General features: G+C 41.8%; 1 protein-coding gene across 1 annotated transcript in view; it reads left to right on the top strand.

Annotated features, from left to right (window-relative positions):
• Positions 1–24,340, top strand: part of TTN (titin) — a 329,209-nt gene that overhangs the window by 98,223 nt on the left and 206,646 nt on the right. The window contains 36 exon segments of the mRNA XM_056861196.1: positions 32–313; positions 422–700; positions 792–1,070; positions 1,174–1,452; positions 1,582–1,869; positions 2,001–2,279; positions 2,463–2,744; positions 2,849–3,127; positions 3,248–3,526; positions 3,626–3,904; positions 4,041–4,328; positions 4,557–4,835; positions 5,067–5,348; positions 7,435–7,713; positions 7,823–8,104; positions 9,184–9,462; positions 9,574–9,861; positions 10,028–10,306; positions 10,398–10,676; positions 10,780–11,058; positions 11,165–11,452; positions 12,263–12,550; positions 13,919–14,200; positions 15,650–15,928; positions 16,025–16,306; positions 16,438–16,716; positions 16,830–17,117; positions 17,247–17,525; positions 17,659–17,937; positions 18,039–18,317; positions 18,852–19,139; positions 19,621–19,908; positions 22,391–22,672; positions 22,927–23,205; positions 23,324–23,605; positions 23,703–23,981. Coding sequence (XP_056717174.1) covers positions 32–313; positions 422–700; positions 792–1,070; positions 1,174–1,452; positions 1,582–1,869; positions 2,001–2,279; positions 2,463–2,744; positions 2,849–3,127; positions 3,248–3,526; positions 3,626–3,904; positions 4,041–4,328; positions 4,557–4,835; positions 5,067–5,348; positions 7,435–7,713; positions 7,823–8,104; positions 9,184–9,462; positions 9,574–9,861; positions 10,028–10,306; positions 10,398–10,676; positions 10,780–11,058; positions 11,165–11,452; positions 12,263–12,550; positions 13,919–14,200; positions 15,650–15,928; positions 16,025–16,306; positions 16,438–16,716; positions 16,830–17,117; positions 17,247–17,525; positions 17,659–17,937; positions 18,039–18,317; positions 18,852–19,139; positions 19,621–19,908; positions 22,391–22,672; positions 22,927–23,205; positions 23,324–23,605; positions 23,703–23,981 — 10,140 coding nt within the window.

Here is a 24,340-nt window from a genome sequence, read left to right as displayed (position 1 = left end):
CTCTTCATGATGACATTTATTACTTCCACAGAACCTGCTACCTTTGTGGAAAGGCTCGAACCATCGCAATTGTTTAAGAAAGGAGACTATGCCCAGTTAGAATGCAAAGTCACGGGTACCCCTGAAATTAAAATCTCTTGGTTCAAGGATGACAGGGAAATTAAAGACAGTGACAAGTACAATATGTCTTCGCTGGGCTCCACAGCCATACTCAAACTGTTGGATGTTGGAATTGAAGACAGTGGTGAATACACATGTGAGGCGAAAAATGACGCTGGCAGAGATACCTGCAGTAGTGTTGTGGCAGTAAAAGGTCTGTGTTGAAGCCCCCCTCCTCCATATTTCTCAGTATTCTGGTGTACCTTTAAAAAGATTCCAAAAACAAATAACAAATTCCCACTTTTTCTCTCTTCTGCTGTAGAGTCGCCTTATTTTACCAAACAATTTGAACCCAGGGAAGTGTTAAAAGACTCAGATGTTATACTGGATTGTGAGGTGCTAGGTACACCTCCATTTGAGGTATATTGGCTAAAGGACAACAAACCTGTGAGAATCAGTAGAAAACACAGAATAACCACCGAGGACTCCTTGATTAGCCTCCAGGTTTTCAAGTTTGATTCTTCAGATGTGGGTGAATACCAGTGCAGGGTAACAAATGACGTAGGAAGCTGTGTCTGTAGCTCTGAAGTAACTCTGAAAGGTTAGTAGCACTTAGAACACTTTGCTGTATCCTTTACTTCAACATTATGTTGAGGCTGATACTCACCAGGCCTCTTTTTTTTTTTTGATAGAACCCCCACAATTTGTGAAGAGGATTGAAAATTATAGCTCACTTAGAGGAGGCACAGTTGTGTTTCAGGCAACCATTAAAGGCTCTGCGCCAATTACAGTTTCATGGCTGAAAGATAACGATGACATTGTTGAAGATGATAACACAAAAATGACTTTTGTGAACAATGTGGCTACCCTCATGCTAAGGGCTATTGAAGTGAAGCATGATGGGAAATACTTCTGTCAGGCTAAAAATGATGCTGGAATCCAAAGATGTTCCGCTTTGCTAACAGTGAAAGGTTGGTTTAGCCTCCTCTCTCGTCCTCCATGTTTGTAATTTACTTTTAGTCAATATTACTTTTCAACTTGCGCAACTCATACGTATTCCTGTATTTATCACAGAGCCAGCCACAATCACTGATAAAGCCGTCTCAATCGACGTCACGGCCGGCGACCCAGCCACCTTGCAGTGTAGATTTTCAGGAACAAAAGACATCACTGCCAAGTGGTTTAAAGCTGGGAAGGAGTTGACTCTGGGCCCCAAATATAAAATCAGTGTGACAGATACAGTCTCTGTGCTAAAGATTGTTTCTACAGAAAAGAAAGATAGTGGAGAGTACACATTTGAGGTTCAAAATGATGTTGGAAGCAGCAGCTGTACAGCTAGCATTAATGTGTTAGGTTTGTATTTTCTACCCCTCTTTTCCTGGAGGCGGGTGGGCTCCTCAATTACATTTTTTTAACTGATACCAAACGCTAGCAGAGTAGCGGCCTTATCTAATACATTGATCTTTGCTCTATCTTGGGTAGATCTAATCATACCGCCTAAATTCACCAAAAAGTTAAAGAAAATGGACAGCATTAAGGGTTCTTTCGTTCACCTTGAGTGTATAGTGTCTGGCTCCCACCCAATAAGTATCCAGTGGTACAAGGATGGCCAAGAGATAAGTGCGAGTGAAAAGCACAAGTATTCTTTCCATGATAACACGGCATTCTTGGAGATCAACCAACTAGAAGGTGCAGACAGTGGCTCTTATACCTGCGAGGCGACAAACAAAGCAGGGAGCAACCAGTGCAGTGCACATTTGACAGTCAAAGGTTTGGACGTCTTATTCTTTTTTCTCTTCAGCGGCACATTTGGCTTTTCTTTTAAAAGAAAAAAAGTCATTCTGAAATGAACTGTTTCCTTCCTTTCCCTCCATTTCTCCCTACTTTTGCACTCTTTGTAGAACCCCCATCTTTTGTGGAAAAACCACAGTCGCAAGATGTCATACCCGCGTCCAGAGTCCAGTTCAAAGCCCTGGTTAGCGGCACTCCTCCTATACAAATAAAGTGGTTCAAAGATAGCAAAGAGCTGCTTTCAGGAGCCTCTCGATCAGTTTACAAAGATGACACTTCAAGTGTACTAGAACTCTTTTCAGCCAAGACATCTGATTCTGGAAACTACATATGCCAAATAAGCAACAACGTTGGGACAACAACTTCAAAAGCGACACTTTTTGTCAAAGGTCTGCAGTTTTGTACCCTGTGGTGTTTTAGTTGTATTTCTGACCAGTGCAATCCTGAACAGAGTTACCCCCTTGTAAGCCCATTCACCTCAATGGACTTAGAAGGGTATAACTCTGCTTATGATTGTACTATATATGGCAAGTATTGTATTTTAATTTTTGCTTTTTTAATTCCTATTTTAGAGCCCCCTAGGTTTGTTCAGAAGCCGAGTCCTGTAGTTATACTGAGGGAAGGACAATCTACCGTTTTTGAATGCCAGGTAGCAGGAACACCTGAAATCCGTGTTACATGGTACCTTGACGGCAACGAAATAGTGGACCATGCTAAATACGGAGTCTCCTTTGTGGACAACGTTGCCACTTTTCATGTCAGCAGTGCTAAGGTGGAAGATAGTGGAACTTACATTTGTGAGGCCCACAACGAGGCAGGTAGCGAGAGCTGCAGCATCGAATTGAAAGTGAAAGGTTAGTTGGGAAAATCTTTTGTCATTCACTGTCCATGCGGTTGGATTCCACCACCACTCCCCATCATCTGAGGCTGATTTGTTTTCTTTGTTTTCTTAATATAGAACCTCCCACATTTATAAGAGAACTGAAATCCGTGGAGGTAGTGAAAGGTTACGATGCTGTTTTAGATTGCGAAGTCACAGGGACGCCACCTTTCGAAGTCACCTGGTTGAAGAACAACAAGGAGATTCGAAGCGGCAAAAAATATGCCATGATTGATAAAGAATCCGTATTTGCCCTTCAGATAGTGAACTGTGATCTTCAAGACGCTGGTGAATACCAGTGTATTATATCCAATGAAGCGGGTAGCTGCTCTTGTAGCACCAGGGTCACTTTGAAAGGTCAGTTCAGCAACTTTAGTGGGGGGAGAGTCTACAAAATATTAGTTTTCTTTCTCTTCATTTTAACAACTTTTAAGCCTTGCCTTCATCTCCATTCCGGATTATTTCTTTAAAACACAGAACCCCCCTCCTTCATCAAGAAATTAGAAAATGTTCACGCCGTTTTGAAAAGCTCTGCCACATTCCAGTGTACTGTGACTGGTTCTCAGCCCTTGACAGTGTCTTGGATAAAAGATGAAAGAATTCTTGAAAATGACGAAGTCTTCCACAGTACCTTTGAGAACAATGTGGCAAGGCTGAAGATCAAGAATGTTGACCTTAGTCACAGTGGGAGATACACCTGCCAGGCAAAGAACGAGTCAGGCGTTGAAAAGTGTTTTGCTTTACTTTTAGTACAAGGTTTGTGAGCTTTCCATTCTGCTCTTGAAACTTCCACTCTTCATCCTGTGGTGTGGAGGGAGCGCTTCGATTTATTTGCATTTTCAATTCTTCCTGCAGAACCCGCTCAGATCATAGAAAAGGCTAAATCAGTCAAAGTGACTGAAAAGGATCCAGTGACTTTGGAATGTATTGTTGCTGGGACGCCAGAGCTCCAAGTGAAATGGTTCAGAGATGGCAAACAGCTCATGCCCAGTAGATATTACACCATGAGCTTTGATAATAATGTGGCCAGGTTCAGACTTGAATCAGTTGTGAAGGAGGACAGTGGAACGTACACTTTTAAGGTTGAAAATGATTTTGGAAGCAGCACTTGCGAGGCTGTCTTGACCGTACTAGGTTTGTATTTTGTTTCACTAAAATCAGCCGTTTCCCCCCCTTCCAGTGTTTTAATTGTCCATGTATTTGGTGAAGGAAATTAAAGCAAAGGATCTGATACTACTTGCCTTTTCCCCTCTCTCTTCTTCTTGGGCAGGTCAATCGATCCCTCCTTCATTTACCAAAAAGTTATCCAAAAAGGATAAAATTCTGGGATCATCTATTCATATGGAGTGTAAAGTTTCTGGCTCACTTCCAATTACTGCTAAATGGTATAAAGATGGAAAAGAGATATCTGACAGCGCGAAATACAGGAGTTTATGCCATGAGAATACAGTATCACTAGATATTAACAACCTAGAGTTGGCAGATTCTGCAAATTACACTTGCAGTGTGACAAACGTTGCCGGAAGCGACTCATGTAGCTCCGTCTTAACAGTAAAAGGTTTGGAGTTCTTTTGTCTTCTTCCTATACTCTTCACTGCCATAAACCTTTTTGTCAACGTCTACAAACACTATCTTAATAATATCTTTGAAATCAACTGCCATTTAACCATGGTTGTAGACAACTTACAGTTCCTTATAATCTTCTCTTGACTGTTTAGTATGTCTTTCCAGGCAACTTTGCGTCAAACTTAACTAATTTTTTTTCTTTCTTTCTTAAAACCTTTAGAGCCACCAAGCTTCCTGGTAAAACCAGAAAGCCAGCAAGCCGTACCTGATTCGACGGTAGAGTTTAAAGCGGTTTTAAAGGGAACGCCTCCTTTTAAGATAAAGTGGTTTAAAGAAGAGTTAGAACTTGTGTCAGGACCTAACTGTTTGTTTGGGGTTGAAGGGTCAACTGGTTTCTTAAATCTTTATTCAGTGGATGCATCAAAAAGTGGGCGTTACACTTGCCAAGTTTCCAATGATGTTGGAAGTGATTCTTGTACAACATCACTAAGCATAACAGGTGTGCTATTTTCTTGTTTGTTCTGTGTTGCTCTTCTGCTGCTTTCTTTTTTGCAAATGTTTCTAGATTTTCTTTTCTTGCTCTACACTGCTAGAAGTTCTTGACACTGGATAATTATCCTTTTAGATTCTCTGCCCCGGCTTCTCTCCCCTATTATTATGCCGTATGACTCCAGATATGATCCCTTTTTCCCATTTAACTTGCTTTCATATATTCTGTTTTATTTCTTAGAACCTCCAAAATTCATTAAGAAGCTTGAACCTTCTAAAGTCGTGAAACAGGGTGACTCCGCACGGCTTGAATGTAAAATCAGCGGCTCTCCAGAAATCAAAGTGGTATGGTACAGAAATGACACTGAACTCCATCCTGGTGAAAAATTCCAGATGTCTTTCCTAGATTCTGTAGCAGTCATTGAAATGAGATATCTGGCTGCCGAAGACAGTGGAGATTACATATGTGAAGCTCAGAATCCTGCTGGTCGGGCAAGCTGCAGTACAAAACTTTTAGCTAAAGGTTAGGAAGCATTCTTCCACAAGGTTACTGTTCTTCTAAAATGATTGAAATTATCTTACTCTTGTAGAATTATGCTATGATGCCACATCTCAGTCTTATTTAGTCAAGATAATGGCCTAGTTCTCATCTTGCCAAACATAATCTCAAATACTCAGTTACAGTGTAGTCCTAAACAGAAGTGTACCCCACTGGGTCCATTAGGATTGTATTGTCAGTCTTGCCGAAATTATAAGAAACCATTAATGTGTTTACAATCACCTGCTATGTATCAAAATTCCTTGCTGGTTCAAGGAGGAGACCTCTGATTGGGATCCTGGCAAGCCACTGCCTCTGATCCTCGAGAAGAACAGTGCAGGTAGAAGAGCCTGGGCAGAGGGATCAGCTAGACAAGAGCCCCGACAGGTAGCAGGTGTAGAGAATCAGGGGAATGGTCCTAAGATTGGTAGATGGAAGTTTAGAAGAACGGGCAAAGAGGTTAGAGTCTGAGGAGAAGGAAAACTGTGAAGAGCAAAGGACAAGTGTATATGGCCAAGACCTGAAACAAAGGCCAAAATCCACGTAATGGGTTGGATCCAGTGCAAAATTTCCACTTGGGCTAGAGTTCAAGCGGAAATGCAACAAAAAGACTAGAGTAGCTGCTTGTGCTAAGTCAGACTAATTGTATCCCAAATTATGTTTCTGTCTGTGCAAAATCTTGTGTGACCAAGATCTTGCACTGGTGGAACTACATTAAGTCCATTTAGGTTTCCTCTCGCACATCACTAGATTCAAGCCCCTGAACTGAAAAAAAACTAGTTTAATCTATGGCTGCAGCTTGTAATACAGGGCTGAGCCGATCGTTTCCTAGGGAATGTGTTGGCTTGGAGAAGGGCTTTTGGAAACTGTTTCCTTAAAAGAGCCTTGTACCTTCCTTACACTGCTTCACTGATGCTGGCAGCCCCAATCACCTGCAGGTTTAATGCCATCTTTTAATTTGGAAAGCATCCCCTTCTTCTTCTACTAACAAGGAGATCATCAAACAGTAAATAAGGGTTGGCTACAGGATGACATGACAGACGGCAAATGAAGCTCGCTCAGAGTGAAAGCCCTGAATTCAACCTGGCTCTGAATTAACTTTGTTTGCCTCACTGAAGTCATGTTCCTTCTGTAGCATACCCTTCACCCTGACCTGGATGGCCCAGGCTAGCCTGATCTTGTCAGATCTCAGAAGTTAAGCAGGGTCAACCCTGGTTAGTACTTGGATAGAAGACCACCAAGGAATACCAGGGTTGCTGTGCAGAGGAAGGCAATGGCAAACCACTTCTTTTAGTCTCTTGCCTTCAAAACTCTCCTGGGTTGCCAGGAGTCAGCTGCAACTGGACAACACTTTGCACACTCACACAGCTCACCCTTCCTCAGCTGAAAAGTTGCAAATGATTAGGAGTGAGTCTACTGTAGCAAAATTAAACAAAAGTCCAGTGGCACCTTAAGGAAATTATTGATTTAAATAATTCCAGCTTTTGTGAGTCTCAACTCAGTAATATCTAAAGAAGTGAGCAGTGACTCCCAAAAGCTCATATTGAAATAAATGTTCTTAGTCTTTAAGGTGCTAGTGGACTTTTGTTCTTCTTTCTTCTCAAAGCAGCAGTGGGGGGAAAAACCATACCACTATCCCTGTGCTGGCTTAGCCATAGTCCAATATAAGAGGAATATAATAGGATGCTTGTCAGTTTACCAAGTGCATGGCTTCATATTATTTATTTATTCAAATATATCTATACACCACTTCTCTCCCCAATAGGGATCCAAAGTAGCTTGCAACATCTTTCTCCCTTCCTGACTTTTATTCTCAAAATAGCAACCTTGTGAGGTAGGTTAGGCTGAGAGAGAGCTTCCATGATAGAATCAGAATATGAACCTGGGTCCTTAGAGAAACAATCCTTGCAACAAGAAAGTGATTTGAAGGACATTAAAAATAGGGGATTAAAAAAATACATGTGACAGTTCGTCTAGCAACATGTCTTTTCCCTTATCTATCTTTTAAAAATCATTTATGCCCCAGGGACTTTTCAAAAATGGCATCTGCTTCTTCTTTTTCTCTTCATAGAACCTCCTGTGTTTAGCAGGAAGCCGTCTCCACTAGATACACTCAAAGGAACTGAAGTTAGCCTAGAGTGTGAAATTTCTGGGACGCCACCATTTGATGTGACATGGTATAAAGATAAGAGACAAATCCGCAGCAGTAAAAAATACAGGGTCACATCCAAAAACTATCACGCAAGTGTTCACATTCTTAATGTCGAATCATCTGACATTGGCGAATACCAGTGCAAAGCACAGAATGATGTTGGAAGTGATACTTGCATTTGTACTGTCAGACTGAAAGGTAAGTATTGTCTGCACATCTGTCATGACATAAAATTCTTCATCTGTGGACGGCTGGAGGAAAACATCTTACTAGCATTCTTGACGGCCCTTGCCTCTTTCCTCTTCAGAACCGCCGAAGTTTGTGACAAAAATAAACAGCCTTACCGTTGTGGTGGGCGAACCCATAGAGCTACAAGCGACTGTGGAAGGCTCTCAACCCATTTCTGTTGTGTGGATCAAGGACAAGGAAGATGTCATCCGAGAGAGCGAAAACACAGCAATTGCCTTTGTGGAAAACATTGCCACGTTGCAGATTGCCAAAGCAGAACCAGCCAGTGCTGGGAAGTACATTTGTCAAATCAGTAATGATGCTGGAACCCGGGAATGCATGGCTATTTTAACAGTTCTAGGTTGGTAATCACATAAACCTGCCCTTTTTTTAAAAAAAAAAGTTATTTTGAAATTTGAGAGAGGTAGATAAGATACAGAATCTTGAGGCTATAAGACTTCTGATTTTCTAACAAAACATTTTACATATCCTTTATCACCCTATTAAAAGTATGTTATAAAATAGTTACAATTTTGACACAGTTCATAAATCTCAAATTCAGGAAAACTATACGAGTTATATTTACATTGATTAGGAATAACAATTCACTGAGAAATATAGGGTTGGATCTAGACTAAATTGGCAATTTCTACCAATCCCCCCTTCCAGCTGCAGACCCTCATGTCATTCCTCAGAGTCCCCTATCTATCTCCCAAGAGCAGCATCTCATAGAGGTCAGTGGGCTGCAGTGGGAGGGGGAGCCAGGAGAGTTCAATTTTGCCACTGGAAAATGTAATCTAGATCCAGCTCCATGTTTATACTTCATCCATATCATCAATGCCCATAGAACACATACTTATTTGATGTTAGGATCATTGTACCATATTATTGTTTACACAGTGTAGTCCTAAGCAGAGCTATACTTCTAAATTTATTTCAATGGATGTAGAAGGGAATAACTCTGTTTAGGATTGCACTGATAGTTCCTAGCCAGAATGCAAGGAATTATGGATTGGATCATATGGTTTCATTGTGCTAAATAAAGACTCTTCTACTTTATAAAGACTCCTTTTGTGTGAGAAGGAGCACTTTTTCCAGTTGATGAAGTCTTTCCCTGGTAGAATATTACTCCCTTAGTAGGAGAGAGCCATTGGATCCAGCCCTAAAATTTCACAGATTGTATAGACATGAAATGGTAATATTCCTGGAGATCTGGGGTAGGATCCTATCAGCATAGCCTTTTTGGTGATAATAACAGAAAACTTCATGGGATCTAACCCCTTGTAAATACATGTGTTGTAAAATGAATGTCTTCACCCTTCTCCATTCTAAAGCTGCAAAACATAGCTTTGGAGCACCAACCTTGCTAATTTCATCATTGAAACATGCCTAACAAGTCACACTTATTTACAGAAGGATGTTACTTGTATCTTTTTGCAGAGCCGGCAGTCATTGTAGAGAAGGCAGAACCCATGAAAGTCTCTGTAGGAGAAATTTGTACTTTAGAGTGCAAAGTGGGTGGAACACCTGAGCTTTCAATAGGCTGGTTTAAAGATGGAAAAGAACTAACAAGCAGCCACAAATATAAAATCACCTTCCACAACAAAGTGTCTACTCTTAAAATTCTCGACTCAGCAAAGGAAGACTCTGGCTTATACACTTTCGAAGTGCAGAACAACGTTGGCAAGAGCGGTTGCACAGCCTCAGTTGAAGTTCTAGGTTGGTTTCCACTTTTCTCTTCACAAGGCTCTGCCTAGGATTTGGTTATCTCTTTCATTATCCACTTCCTGGGAGATCATCCCTTTGTTTTGTTTACTTTCCCTTGCACAGATCGAATTATTCCGCCATCTTTCACAAGAAAGCTTAAAGAAACCTTTGGTGTGCTGGGCTCCGCTGTCACTCTTGAGTGCAAAGTCGCCGGATCCCCACCCATTACTGTGGCTTGGTTTCAGAATGGGCAGAAAATCACCAGCGGGGAAAAATATCAAACCACCTTTTCAGACAATGTCTGTATTTTGCAAATCAGTTCTCTGGACTCTGATGATTCAGGAACTTACACATGTAAAGCTGCTAATGTAGCAGGCGCTAATGAGACTAGGGGTCGATTGTCTGTACAAGGTCAGTATTTGGTGACTGACTTGCATAATTTTACACTAATCTTTCATTCTTGCAAAAAGTCTATTCTTGTGGTGATGTAATTTTGGGGTGGGGAGATAAAAATATTCAGTTTCATTTTATGTTTCCATTCCATTAATCTGTAGTTTTTTTTAACATGCTTGTTCAGAACCCCCCTCTTTTGAGAAGGAACCTGCACCTGTGGACGTTTTGCCAGGCAGAAGTGTGACATTTACTGCTGTTGTTAGAGGAACACCCCCATTTAAGGTGAACTGGTTCAGAGGGGTCACTGAACTCGTGCCAGGTGACAAGTGTAACATCTTTTTGGAAGAGTCTGTCACAGATCTGGAGCTGTTTGATGTAGAGCCACACCAGAGTGGAGAGTATAGCTGTGTTGTATCTAACGACGCTGGCAAAGTCTCTTGTACAACACATCTTTCCGTAAAAGGTTTGTACCAGATCGCACTTTCTTGCTCGAGTACATTGAACTGCTTGCACCGCACTTGATGTTCAACCCATGACTTCTTCTTGCTCACTAGAACCACCAGTTTTTGTGAAGAAACTGAGTGACCATTGCGTGGAGCCCGGCAAATCCATAATTCTTGAGAGCAGGTATACTGGTAGCCTTCCAATTTCGGTGACATGGAAGAAGAACGGTGTAACTTTAAGTCAGTCCGAAAAGTGCAGCATCACGACAACGGAGAGATCATGCATTCTGGAAATCCTTAGGAGTACAAAGGATGATCAAGGAGAATACACTTGCTTGGTAGAGAATGAGGCAGGAGAAGATGTTTGTGAAGCACTGGTAACCACTTTAGGTGTGTCTTTGGTGGTATTTTAACTTTCTTTGTTGACCTGGTTTTACTTCCACTACTTGAGTGTGCTTACCTTAATTCTGACCCTGATACTTTGTGTTCCCAGAACCTCCTTATTTTGTTACACAATTGGCACCTCTTGACGTGTCAGTTGGAGACTATACAACTTTGCATTGCCAAGTTGCTGGAACGCCAGAAATCACAATATCTTGGTACAAAGGCGATACAAAATTAAGATCGACTCCCGAGTATAAGATGTACTTCAAAGACAACGTTGCCACTCTGGTATTTAACAAAGTGGATATCAGTGACAGTGGGGAATATATTTGCAAAGCAGAAAATAGTGTAGGAACCGCCTCTTCAAATGCCGTCTTGACAGTTCAAGGTGATGATTTTGTTTCAAATTGGTTCATCTTTATGGCTCTTTCACTTTTAAATCTGTCTATATGCCCCATGAAGCATATATTTACTGTGTGCCTGCTTTCTTACAGAGCGAAAACGTCCACCTTCTTTTGCTAGGAAACTAAAAGACACAGAGCAAACTGTTGGCTTTCCGGTAAAATTAGTCTGCCGTCTAAATGGGTCAGAACCTATCAGTGTTACTTGGTATAAGGATGGTGTTCCTTTAAGGGATGATTTTAATGTGCAAGCCTCATACATTGATAGTGTGGCAACTCTTCATCTGCTGCAAACGGAGATGAATAATACTGGGCAGTACTCTTGCACGGCTATCAATCCTGTTGGAACTGCCACATCTAGTGCCAGACTCACAGTCTCAGGTTTGTTTAATACCGACACTTCTGCTTCCATCTTTATGTTCTACCTACTCCTTCCGTAACCCCTGCGGCCTATGGCTCTAGAGCCATTTGTTGTTCATTAAAAAATACAAATGAAGTGAAGATATATTGGAGGGATGCCCTGACCAGGATGACCCAGGCTAGCCTCATCTCATCAAATCTCAGAAGCTAAGCGGGGTGGGTCCTGGCTAGTACTTGGATGGGAGACCACCAAGGAATACCAGGGTCGCTATGCAGAGGAAGGCAACAGCAAACCACCTCTGTTAGTCTCTTGCCTTGAAAACCATAGTGGATTGCCATAAGTCTGCTGTGACTTGACTGCACTTTACACATACATGTGAAGGAGGTAATGGCAGGCAAAGTTTTTTGTGGGGCAAAAGGACTCCCTAGAGATGTTTTATGGAAAGGAAAATGATAAACAGTTACCAGTAATCCAAGTGCGAACCAGGCACAGATTTATGCCAGTACATTAAAACAATTTTTCAAGGTCTATATTTATTACTTAATATGAGATCACATGTATGCTACTTCCTAACAGAAGAGTTACACAACAACCAGTATCTGAGCTGCAAAAGCTTTATGGATTATTAATTGGCATGCTTATTTTCAGTAATGTTGAGTCATATTTTCCATTATACAAATGTACTTTCTTCTATTGGCTCTTTGTTGATCTCTTGTTCTGAATTTTGACTCTTTAATTATAAAACATTGTTGACCCCTGTATTTAGCTACGTATGTATTGAAAAAGGAGGGGAAAATCAATCAGCATTCTACTCTTCCTTTTAATCCTAGAACCCAAACAAGCTCCCTTGTTTGATATCACCCCTGAATCCAAAGACGTTCCAGTTGGAGAAAGTGTTGACTTTGAGTGTCATGTGACTGGAGCCCAACCAATACATGTTTCCTGGGCGAAAGATGGCAGAGAGATCCGTACAGGAGGGAACTATGCAATTACATTTGTAGCAAATACAGCCTGTTTAAGGATTCTGAGAGTAGGCAAAGGAGACTCCGGACAATATACCTGCCAAGCTAGCAATGATGTTGGAAAAGACTTTTGCTCAGCTCAGCTTAACGTGAAAGGTATTGAAATGCAGCTGGCCTTATTTCCATTTGTTATGCACACTGAAGAGGACCTCACGTTTTTCCAGGTTTCTTTTTCAAACAAGTTTCCAAATGGTTGACGCTAAAATTCACCAGACCTCTTCTAAATGAAACATGGAAACCAGTCTGACGGTCTTTATGTGAAATCTTTTCTCTTACTACTTCTTGAAACTCTAGGAGAGCTGGGGTTGTGGTGGATTATGCATGTAGTGATTTGATTTGTTTTTCTAATCAGTGAAAGTCTATAAAAGTAAGAATGGATTTTTTAAAGTTAATATTTTATGTATAATATGTATATACTTAAAAACTAGTTACATGGGGAAAAGATAGATGTCCCAGTCCTTTAACTAACCTCTAGTGGAAAGGCAACACATTGCAACTTGGGGAACCAGCAAATGGCCTCTTCATCTGTCACAGTTACTAGGGATACAGTGCCAGTTCCTCCCCATTATAAAGTCGTGAGGGGTTTCAGAGTGAAACCTGTCACAGTGTCAGTCAAACGTCAGATGAGGTGGAAGTCCCCTCATTTGCACTGGACAAATATGGTTTGATTCCCCACTTCTCCACATGAGCAGCAGATGCTAATCGGGTGAACCAGGTTGGTTTCCCCACTCCTACACATGAAGCCAACTGGGTAACCTTGGGCTAGTCACAGCTCTCTTAAAGCTCGCTCAGTCACACCTACCTCACAGGGTGCCTGTTGGGAGGGGAAGAGAAGATGATTGTAAGCCGGTTTGATTATTCCTTAAGTGGTAGAGAAAGTCGGCATATAAAAACCAACTCTTCTTCTTTATTTCTGTGCGGGAGTTATAGCAAAAGCTTCTCAAATTATTGATCTCTTCTTAGCGCATGGGAGGAGAAAGAAGAGATCCTCTAGATGGAGCAGAAATCCTAGCTTCTCTTTGCTCACCCCTCTTGACAAATAATTGGGGCTGTGCCCAGATAACTGGGTTTCTGCTGCCCTCCCCCAAGCTCTGTGTGAGTACCTGAGGGCAGTGGTACACCCAAATCATTTTACTATATTTCCCATTTGGTAGATCAGAACTTCCACTTACTATTGTCAGAAAGTCAGGGCTTTTATCATTACCAAACCAGAAATTTCTCAGGCTGTTCAAATAACTGATATAACACGTTATTGAAATGCTCAAAGCTCTTTACTAGATATATGTTCATTTTGGGAACCTACCAGTCCCTAAAGAGTTTGACCCCTTCTTGTTCCCCCTCCTCTAAAGTTAAATATTGGCTTGTTGTCATTTAACATTATATGTATAATTTCCACAATAGAATTCATATGTTCTTAATTACAATAATACAGTGCTGAATACTGTTTTACTTCTGGTTTCTTAGAACCTCCCAAGTTTGTAAAGAAACTAGAAACCGCGAGAATGGTGAAACAGGGCGATTCATGCCAACTGGAATGTAAGATTAGTGGATCCCCAGAAATCAAAGTTGTATGGTACAAGAATGACCATGAAATCAATGTTAGCGACAAATACCACATGACATTCAGTGATTCCACAGCAGTGCTGACCATTGTGAATGCCAGCCTTGAAGACAGCGGAGATTACATTTGTGAAGCCCTCAATTCTGCTGGAACTGCAAGCTGCAGCACTGTGGTCACCGTGAAAGGTTAGAGCCAATGTTTCCACAGCCTTCCTTGCTTCCTTGTTTCCTCTCTACTGTTACAGGACTAGATGAAGGAGGGGCCATGGCTCAGTGGTAGAGCATCTACTAGGCACGGAGAAGTTCCCAGGTTCAATCCCTGGCATCTCCAGTTAAAGGGTCTGGCAGTAGGTGGCGTGAAAGACCTTGGCCTGAGACCCTGGAGAGCTACTGCCAGTCTGAGTAGACAATACTGACCTTGATGGAACCATGGGTCTGAGTCACATGTTCATGTGCAATTTAACGATAGTTCGGAGTATAAATGTCTATGAGTAGTAAAGTATACATTGGGGGAAATGCTGATTTGTAGGACCTGAGCACGCTATGCTAACATATTGTAAAATGATCTTGAAGAATGTCAGCGTAGAAGGAACAGCCTTATAGGTCCGGGTTCAGTTCTTATTTTAGCCTTCTCTGTCCCTGAGGTGACACAGCTGTACATTAGCAGAAGACATGAATGGGTGCAGCCTGTTTCCTGTCATCCAGTTTGTGGTGGGTCTAAGGTTTAAAGACACCCTACACCTCAGTCAGGATATACTTCTTGAACATCTAACTAATACCTAGGAGGTCAATGACAAGAAACGACAGGTGGATGGATCAAAGAAGTGGGTGATAATGAAAGGCATGAATTTAGAGGAGTGGGAGGGCTAGCTTTCTGTGGGTGCCAGCTACAGGGCCCATTAGCTGCATGTCCGTTACCTCCTAGCAACGCTCTATAGATAGAAAAAGACATTCGATACACATAGAAAAAGAAGTCATGGCTTTTTTTAGTTCTTAAGTGCTCACAAAGCTAGAAGGGAAGTCAGTAAGTGTATACTGTTGGATAAAGAAGCTACAGAGACTCAAAATATAGGGAAAGGAGTAGTTGAAGAATTGTAAGTTTCAGATCCAGTAGCTCCTTAAAGACCAACTGGATCTCCAGGGTGTAAGTTTTCTAGAGTCAAAGCTCCCTTCGTCAGATATCTGACAAAGGGAGCTCTGACTCTCAAAAGTTTATACCCTGGAAATCTTGTTGGTCCTTAAGGTGCTACTGGACTTGAATCTTGCTGTTCTGCTTCAGACCAATCTATCTTGATGAATACACTCTGCTCCTGTAGCAAAACAATGGTGCATTTGGAAGTTTATGTGAAGGCACACACCCAACTTCTTTTGTGCAGTATGCTAAGAGAATTTGTAGAGAGCTGTCTAGTTTTTCAGGAAGGACTTTCTGACAGTGAATACAGAAGTGGCCTCAGTGTGAACATCTTATAGGGTCAGCTGTTTTGAAAGCTAAAGAACTTACTCGGGAGCCTAAAGAGGGATTTACAAGTGTTCATATCTGGCGTCCGTTTCGAATATCCTACCCCTCCTGGGAGTTAAGAAACCACTCCCAGGGGTCCAATTACGCAAGCTCATTTTCATGTTCTTCTTTTATAGAGCCTCCTGTTTTTAGCAAGAGGCCTAGCCCTGTAGACACGCTTAAGGGCTCCGATGTCATCCTTCAGTGTGAAATTGCAGGCACGCCACCATTTGAAGTGGCATGGTTCAAGGATAGGAAGCAAGTCAGAAGCAGTAAGAAGTTCAAAGTAACAACGAAGAATTTCAATGCCAGTGTTCACATTCTTAACCTTGAAGCTGCGGACACTGGGGAGTATCAGTGCAAAGTGACAAATGAAGTGGGCAGCGACACTTGTGTATGTGCAGTGAAGTTCAAAGGTTAGTTTCCCGATGGATTCTTCTGTGGCATTCTTGTCTTTTACTTGTAATGTTTGTTTTCTCTTGTAACCTCAATTCATTCTTTTCCCATACCAGAACCTCCTCGGTTTGTTAAGAAGCTGAGTGACTCCTCCACCTATGCTGGGGAACCCACCACCCTAAGAGCTGTCGTGGAAGGCTCCCAGCCTATCTCTGTTGTGTGGCTTAAGGACAAGGGTGAAATAATCCGGGAAAGTGAAAACATCCAGATTTCATTTTCAGATAACATTGCAACTCTTCAGATTTCAAACGCTGAAAGTGCCAATGGTGGGAAATACATCTGCCAGATTAAGAATGATGCTGGAATGCGTGAATGTGCAGGACATTTGCAAGTTCTAGGTTGGTACTGGCATCCATCCCCTTCTATAAGAATGAAGTCTTAACTGCCTTTGCTATCTCAACAGTATAATCATTTGCTTCTTAGTCTTGGCTTTGCAACTCAATATTGTGGACTATCTCCCTCTTTCCAGAACCAGCTGTGATTTTGGAGAAGCCAGAACCAATGGTTGTTACAGCCGGCAGTACTTTTACTTTGGAGTGTACAGTGGGTGGGACACCAGAGTTAATTACCAAGTGGTACAAGGATGGACGAGAACTCACCAACAGTCGCAAACATCAAATTATCTTTTCCAACAAAGTGGCAACTCTTAAAGTTCTTTCTGCAGACATGGAAGATAGGGGGTTGTATACTTTCGAAGTGCACAATGAAGTTGGGAAAAGCAGCTGCACTTCCTCAGTCGACATCTCAGGTTAGCCAGGACTCTTCCTTCTGACTCGCCATTTTCCCTTCCTTTGACGATATCTACTTAACAAATACTGATCTCTCCTCAAAATGCATTTTGTTGCTTTTCCTTACACACAGACCACGTTGTGCCTCCTTCTTTTGTAAGACGACTCAAAGAGACTTATGGTGTGCTGGGCTCTTCGGTGGTTTTGGAGTGCAAGATTGCTGGATCCCTCCCTATTTCAGTCACTTGGTTTTATGGCGGAAATGAGATTGCCAGCGGGGAAAAATACGAAACCATCTTTTCAGAGAATGTCTGTGCTTTGAAGGTCAATGCTCTGGATTCCTCCGATACGGGACCCTACACCTGCACTGCTGCAAATGTTGCTGGCTCTGATGAGTGCAGCACCTTCTTGACTGTGCAAGGTCAGTAGAGAATAGATAAGACATGTTTCTTCTCTGTGCGAATCTTGCTTTCGTGAAGATTCGTCTTATGAATATTTCACCTACCTATCACATTTACTATCATTTTGTTGTGTGTGTGTCTAAATCTAGAACCTCCGTCTTTTGCAAAGTCGCCCGATCCATTAGAGGTTTTACCTGGGATGAGTGTAACATTCAGGGCTCTGATCAGAGGAACACCTCCTTTCAAAGTTAATTGGTTTAAGGGAAGTAGAGAACTGGTGCCGGGAAAAACATGCAACATCATTGTGGCAGACTCAACGGCAGAGCTGGAATTGTTTGAAGTAGGACCTCTCCAGACTGGAGATTACACCTGCCTGGCCACTAACGATGCTGGCAGTGCTTCATGCACCACCCATCTTTTTGTCAAAGGTTTGTCCCAAATGTTACTCTGTAGTCTAATTGTGGCATGTACTCTTGTGCAATAGTAGTGTTTCTATGCACATACATTCACGTATGGTACAGGTTTTGGTTTGACCTTTACTTTCGTCTAACTTTATCTCAGAACCAGCTGTCTTTGTGAAGAAGCTGAGTGATTTCAGCATAGAGCATGGCAAATCCATTGTTCTAGAAAGCACGTTCAGTGGGACACCTCCACTTTCAGTCACATGGAAGAAGAATGGCTTAAACATCACGCCATCTCCAAAATACAATATCACGGCAACAGAAAAATCGGGCATACTGGAAATTCCTAATGGTAGCAGAGAAGATGAAGGAGAATACACTTGCGATATTGCAAATGATGCTGGGGAGGATACGTGTCATGCCCTGGTAGCAATCTTAGGTGCGTTACTGTCTTAAATTGGGTGTCTGTTCTTATATTAGTTGCTATCATACAGTATGCTTCATTTGATTGCATATTGACGGTGGTCATTTGTACTTCAGAACCGCCTCATTTTGTTAAACACTTGGAGCGTGTGGAGGTGACCATCGGAGAGCCTGTAACTTTACAATGCCATGTTGCTGGAACCCCAGAAATTAAAGTGTCATGGTACAAAGGAGATACAAAGCTAAGATCTACTCCAGCTTACAAAATGCACTTCAAGAACAATGTGGCATCACTTGCCTTCAGCCAGGTGGACCATGCAGACATTGGTGAATTTGTTTGCAAAGCAGAAAACAGTGTTGGGTTTGCTTCTTCGACAGCAGTGCTTACTGTCAAAGGTGATGGTTTCTTTTCAGATAATGGAGCTTTATAATTTTAAAATTATAAGTATAAACAATGTGCATGAAGTATGTTAAGGGCATGCTCCACTCACATCATGGGAACAGTGTCCATTCATGGAGAATGTTTATAGGACTCAATAACTACCTTCTTCCTTTGGTCCCTATGTGCACACTCAGTCATGCATGCAGATCGTGCATGAAGACTTTAAGAGGAATAGAAATTTGAATAAAAACCTCCAGTGCTCCTGTCCAGCCACCCGTCTCCATGTTTTGGAAATTACTCACGATCTGAACATGAGTTACTTGCATTGGTCGAAGGCAGGGAGACGAGAAGGGAATGTGAGAGGCATGCATGGACCTCCCATTTTTTCTGTGCCCATGCATATGCTCACATGCATGGGGAAGGGAGAGAAAAATCCTGAGTCGAATCAGGATCTTCTGCCTCTATGGTCCAAGTACAACACGCCCTCAAGTGTCCTTTTACGAATTTTGTAGTATAAACTATTATAAGCTCCAATTTATTTTTTGCAGACCGTAAACTTCCACCTTCATTTACAAGAAAGCTGAAAGATCTTCAGGAGACTGTTGGTTCTCCAGTCACCTTTGACTGCCGAATAACTGGCTCCGAACCTATTGAGGTGGCTTGGTATAAAGATGGGGTCTTGCTGCATGGAGACGACAACATTCAAATAGCCTTCCTAAATAATGTAGCGACTCTTCAGATCTTGCAGACCGATGAAGGTCACAGTGGCCAGTACACTTGCTCTGCTCACAACGCTATTGGAAAAGCTTCTGCTGCTGCCAAGCTCCAACTCACAGGTTTGTACTAAATTTAACCTCTGCGTACGTTGCTTTGGTTTCCTCCAAAAGGACAGATCGGGGGTGTCTGTGAGAAAGTATGAGACAGGACCATTTCGAAGGGCTTGCATCAACAAGATTTGCATTTAGTTTCAGATGGGTAGCTGTGTTGGGGGGGGGCTGTGGCTCAGTGGTAGAGCATCTGCTTGGCATGCAGAAGGTCCCAGGTTCAATCCCCGGCATCTCCAGTTAAAGGGTCTAGGCGGAGCAGGTGATGGGAAAGACCTCTGCCTGAGACCCTGGAGAGTTGCTGCCGGTCTGAGTAGACAATACTGACTTTGATGGACCAAGGGTCTGATTCGGTATAAGGCAGCTTCATGTGTGTTCATGTGTGTTGGTCTGCAGTAGAAGAACAAGATTTTGAGTCCAGTAGAGACCAGCAAGATTTCCAGGGTTCCAAGCTCCCTTTATCAGATATCATTTATTTTTATTTTATTTTTAGAACACCTGAAGCCTCCGTTCTTTGATCTGAAGCCTTTGCCTGTCGATGTTGCTCTTGGGGAAAGTGGTTCTTTCAAGTGCCATGTCACAGGATCTGCGCCTCTGAAAGTCACTTGGGCAAAAGATAACCGAGAGATCCGGCCCGGCGGCAATTACAAGATCACCCTGGTAGAAAACACCGCCACACTTACAATTCTTAAAGTAGGTAAAGGTGACTCTGGACTGTACACCTGCTATGCAAGCAACAGTGCTGGGAAGGATTCTTGTGCTGCTCAGCTGAGCTTCAAAGGTAATTTACAAAACTGCTGTTTTGTTTTCTTCTTTAGCCCCTCTTTTGTTATGCAAGAAAAAATAGGGGGGGAATCTTCTGATGTTTGAAATGGAAACAGTGAAGAGAATCCCTGAACACCATCAGTAGCTAATAAAAATCTTTTTAGGATTTTTACATGAAGTTATTTCAGTGTGAAAATTAATACCATGCTATGCATCGCATTTACTGCTTGCAAGATTGTTTAAACTTAGTAATGTTTAGAAATATATTAGACCGTAAACTGTCTGAATATAGAATGCCCTTTTTAAATATGTGACACTTGAGTGGGATGTATTTTTAGGTGAAAATAATTGGGGGAGGGGTAACTTTTTCCCATAGATGTGTGATTGACTGTGCAGTCCTAAGCAGAGTTATACCTCTTTATGTCCATCGAGGTCAATGTGCTAAGAAGGGTGTAATGTCTTGGGATTGCACTGTAAACTGTAGAAATTTGAACTCCAAAATAAGGCAAGTGCTGGACTGGAGGGGTAAGGGAAAAGATAGTATTGTAACAGAATTATACACTTCCCTATGTTTAACAGATGATAAAGGATGTTTTGAGAAAATTCTCGCATGAAATCATATTTCAGGACTAAAATTCGTGTCATCAATGCAATCCTAAAGAGAGTTACTCCAGGCTAAACCCATTCATTTAAATGGGTTTAGACTGGAGTAACTCTTCTAAGGATTGCACTATGAATATTGTTTATTTGGAAAAGATCTGAGTGAATATTGTGTCTGATATCGACAGGATTATCGAGTCATCTAGCAGGGTCCCGGTAACAGTCTGGAACTAAAAGATAGATGCAGTTTTTCACGCCATCATCACCTGACTAATATTGTCCTGTAATGCAGTTGTCAGAGGCTCAAAAACCTTGCCAGAAAAAAAGTTGGTAATTCTAAACACAGAATACTAGGCTAGATTAGAAGCAATCAGTGTAAAGCCCCTTCCCAAAAGAAAGAAAAAGTAAGGAAACTTGCACCAAATAAAAATGTAGGGGGAAAGTCACTGGGTGTTTCCTTCACTTTGCTTTCTTCGGGAAACATAGGCTGACATTCTCTTTTTTTCCCTTCCATGTTTTGGGTCGTGTAGCTCTAAGTCTGGGAGGGAAAGCAGCGCTGTTGACATTAGCACTATGTTATGCACAGTGCAGCACTTGTGCCTTCCTATGGGCCACTGGGTGTTCTAGGAGCAAGGGGGGAGCATGAGAATGGAAGGGGGCATACATTGCTGCAACAGTAGATGTGATCTGAAACTTCCTCTGTTTGCTTTTTCCTTGGCTTCTGGGGGAACCGGGCGGAGGAAAAATATTCAGGACAGGGAATGAAGCAAGGGGAGGAAATACTGAACAGGGGATAGGGTGGTCACTCCAGATGATTTGCAAAACTGAATGTGATTTTATTGCTATATTATTCAGCCTTGTGTAGTGCATGTAATACAGACAATGTATACGATCGAGTTGGTTAAACCTAATAAATAAATAAATAAAACCTAATAAAGGGTTTTTAGCAGATTTTGTTCTTGTTTAGGGGTAGAAGAAAACCTTTACACTATCCTGTGTGATTTTGTTGTTTTGGTATGAAATACACAAGTGACTAGAGCAATATATATATGCAATGTTTTACACCAAAATGCTTTTGAGACAGGTGTGGTTTCAGTTGTACAGGTTGAGTATTCCTTACAGGACTGCTTGGGACCAGAAATACTCCATAATTCAAAACTTTCTGTATAGTGGAATTTTCTGTATAGTGGAATTCCATTTTCTGTATAGTGGTATTCCATTTTCTGTATAGTGGAATTTTTGTATATACATAATGAGATATCTTGGGGATGGGACCAAAATTCATTTATGTTTTATATATACTTTATACACATAGCCTGAATGTAATTTTAAACAATATTTTAAATAATGTTGTGTACACTGAACCCTCAGAAAGCGAAGGTGTAACTATCTCACCAGAATACCTGTATCAGCTGTTAAACAAGAGCAACAACAAACAACGAACAAACTTACAATGGCAGGCTTTCAGTCTCCACCTACAATGGAGCATACACTGTATTTTATTTTTTTTTGGTGAGAGGAAACATTGAAAGCAGGCAGCACGGATCTGCCTGCATGCCAGCTCAAAGGGTCTGGTTTTCAGATCACTCCGGATATGGGGTGTCTGGACAAGGGATACTCTACCTGTACTTACACAAGAGTCAAATAGAACTTTGAAGACTAACAAGTTTATTTCAGCAAGTCAGAGCTCACATCTTCAGATCTATTTGAGTACTCCGTGGATTTGCCTTGTGAAGAATCTGGTAGCTCTCTGACCCTGACAGAGTACAAATCTCTTTCCCAGCCTACTTTGGGACAGTTACACAATGTCTCAAGTTTCTTGAGATCTTGAATACTAACATAAGCACTGTTCTTTATCTCATGAATTCTTCTCTTGGTTGTTGTTGTTTTTCCACTAGAACCCCCACGGTTTATAAAGAAGTTAGACACCTCCAGAGTTATAAAAGAACAAGACTCAACTAGATTCGAATGCAAGATAGGTGGTTCTCCTGAAATTAATGTTGTGTGGTACAGAGGTGACACGCAAATTCATCCCAGTAACAAATACAGTATGTCCTTCATTGACTCTGTGGCAGTCATTGAGATGAACAATCTGAGCACTGAAGACAGTGGAGACTATACTTGTGAAGCCCAAAATTCAGCCGGCAGTGCCAATAGCAGTACTTCTTTGAAAGTGAAAGGTCAGAACCCATTCTTTTTTTAAAAAAAATTCTCCACCTTGATTTTGGGGGCTTGCTGTCTTTCATGAAATGGGACGATTACATTTTCCAATAAAGGCTAACCGTGGGGCAGGCTGGTTTCTTTGCATCGGGAACTCCCTCTTACATAGATTTGTTCTCCCATTCCATTGCATAACATTAATGATGGGTGTAGTCTTTTCCTCCTGACGTCATCCCTTTAAATATAACGAGAATTCAAACCTTCTCTTTTGTAGCTCCGCCTCTTTTCCGCAAGAAGCCCCGCCCAGTGGAAACTCTGAGAGGCTTGGATGTTCACTTTGAATGTGAGCTCCAGGGCACCCCTCCTTTCCAAATTTCATGGTATAAAGACAAGAGAGAGATTAGAGGTAGCAAGAAGTACAAGATTTTGTCTGAGAATTACCTTGCTAGCATTCACATTCTCAACGTTGATGCCGCCGACATGGGTGAATATCACTGCAAAGCAGTCAATGAAGTGGGAAGTGATACCTGCATTTGCTCTGTGGTAATGAAAGGTTCGTAAAAAAAAACCCCAAAAACAGTCTTTCCGTAATCAGTCTTCCTCCAGTAGTTCTATATTTCACCTTCCTTCTCTTACACATTCCTCATGCATTTTCCATTTTCTTTCATTAGCACCCCCTAAGTTTGTGAAAAAACTTAACGATATCACCACTGTCGTTGGGGAGCCGGCAGAACTACAGGCCACAGTAGAAGGTTCTGAGCCAATTTCCGTGGTGTGGCTGAAGGACAAAGGCGAAATTATCAGAGAAAGTGAAAGTCTCTGGATGGCGTATTCCGAAAAAGTTGCTATTCTTCAGATTGCAAATGTAGAACCCACCAATACTGGGAAATATACGTGCCAGATTAAAAATGATGCTGGAAGTCAGGAATGTTTTGCTACTTTATCAGTTCTAGGTTCGTACAAAACAAATGACACGCCACAGAATAATATCTTCTCTTATTGTATTATCTTGATTTGCCAATGTCACTCCAATTTTGCATCTTATTCCAGAGCCAGCAACTATAATAGAGAAGCCGGGACCAATGAAAGTCACAGCTGGAGATTCTTGCACTTTAGAGTGCATAGTAGCCGGGACACCAGAGCTCCATGCTCGGTGGTTCAAGGATGGAAATGAGCTTTCTACTGACCATAAATACAAAATCACTTTCTTCAACAAAGTATCTGGGCTTAAGATTCTGAACGCAGGAGTAGAGGACAGTGGAGAGTATAAATTTGAGGTGAAAAACAACGTTGGCCAAAGCAGTTGCACTGCTTCTGTACAGGTTTCAGGTTAGTTGGTTTATTTAGGGAGGGGGGATATCACTTCTGAATTTCTTTTACTTCAGCCAGCATGGTGTAGTGGTTAGGAGCAGCGGACTCTAATCTGAAGAACCGGGTTTGATTCCCCACTCCTCCACATGAGCGGCAGACTCTAATCTGGTAAACCAGGTTGGTTTCTGCACTCCTACACACGTAGTCAGCTGGGTGACCTTGGGCTAGTCACAGTTCTCTTTGAGCTCTCTCAGCCCCACCTACCTCACAAGGTGTTTGTTGTGGGGAGAGGAAGGGAAGGAGATTGTAAGACAGTTAGATTCTCCCTAAAAGGTAGAGAAAATCAGCATATAAAAACCAACTCTTCTTCTCTATAT

This window comes from Euleptes europaea, chromosome 15 (assembly GCF_029931775.1).
Source record: "Euleptes europaea isolate rEulEur1 chromosome 15, rEulEur1.hap1, whole genome shotgun sequence".
Classification (NCBI taxonomy): Eukaryota; Metazoa; Chordata; class Lepidosauria; order Squamata; family Sphaerodactylidae; genus Euleptes; species Euleptes europaea.
The sequence above is the reverse complement of the archived record's forward strand: the minus strand, read 5'-3'. Positions and strand labels throughout refer to the sequence as shown.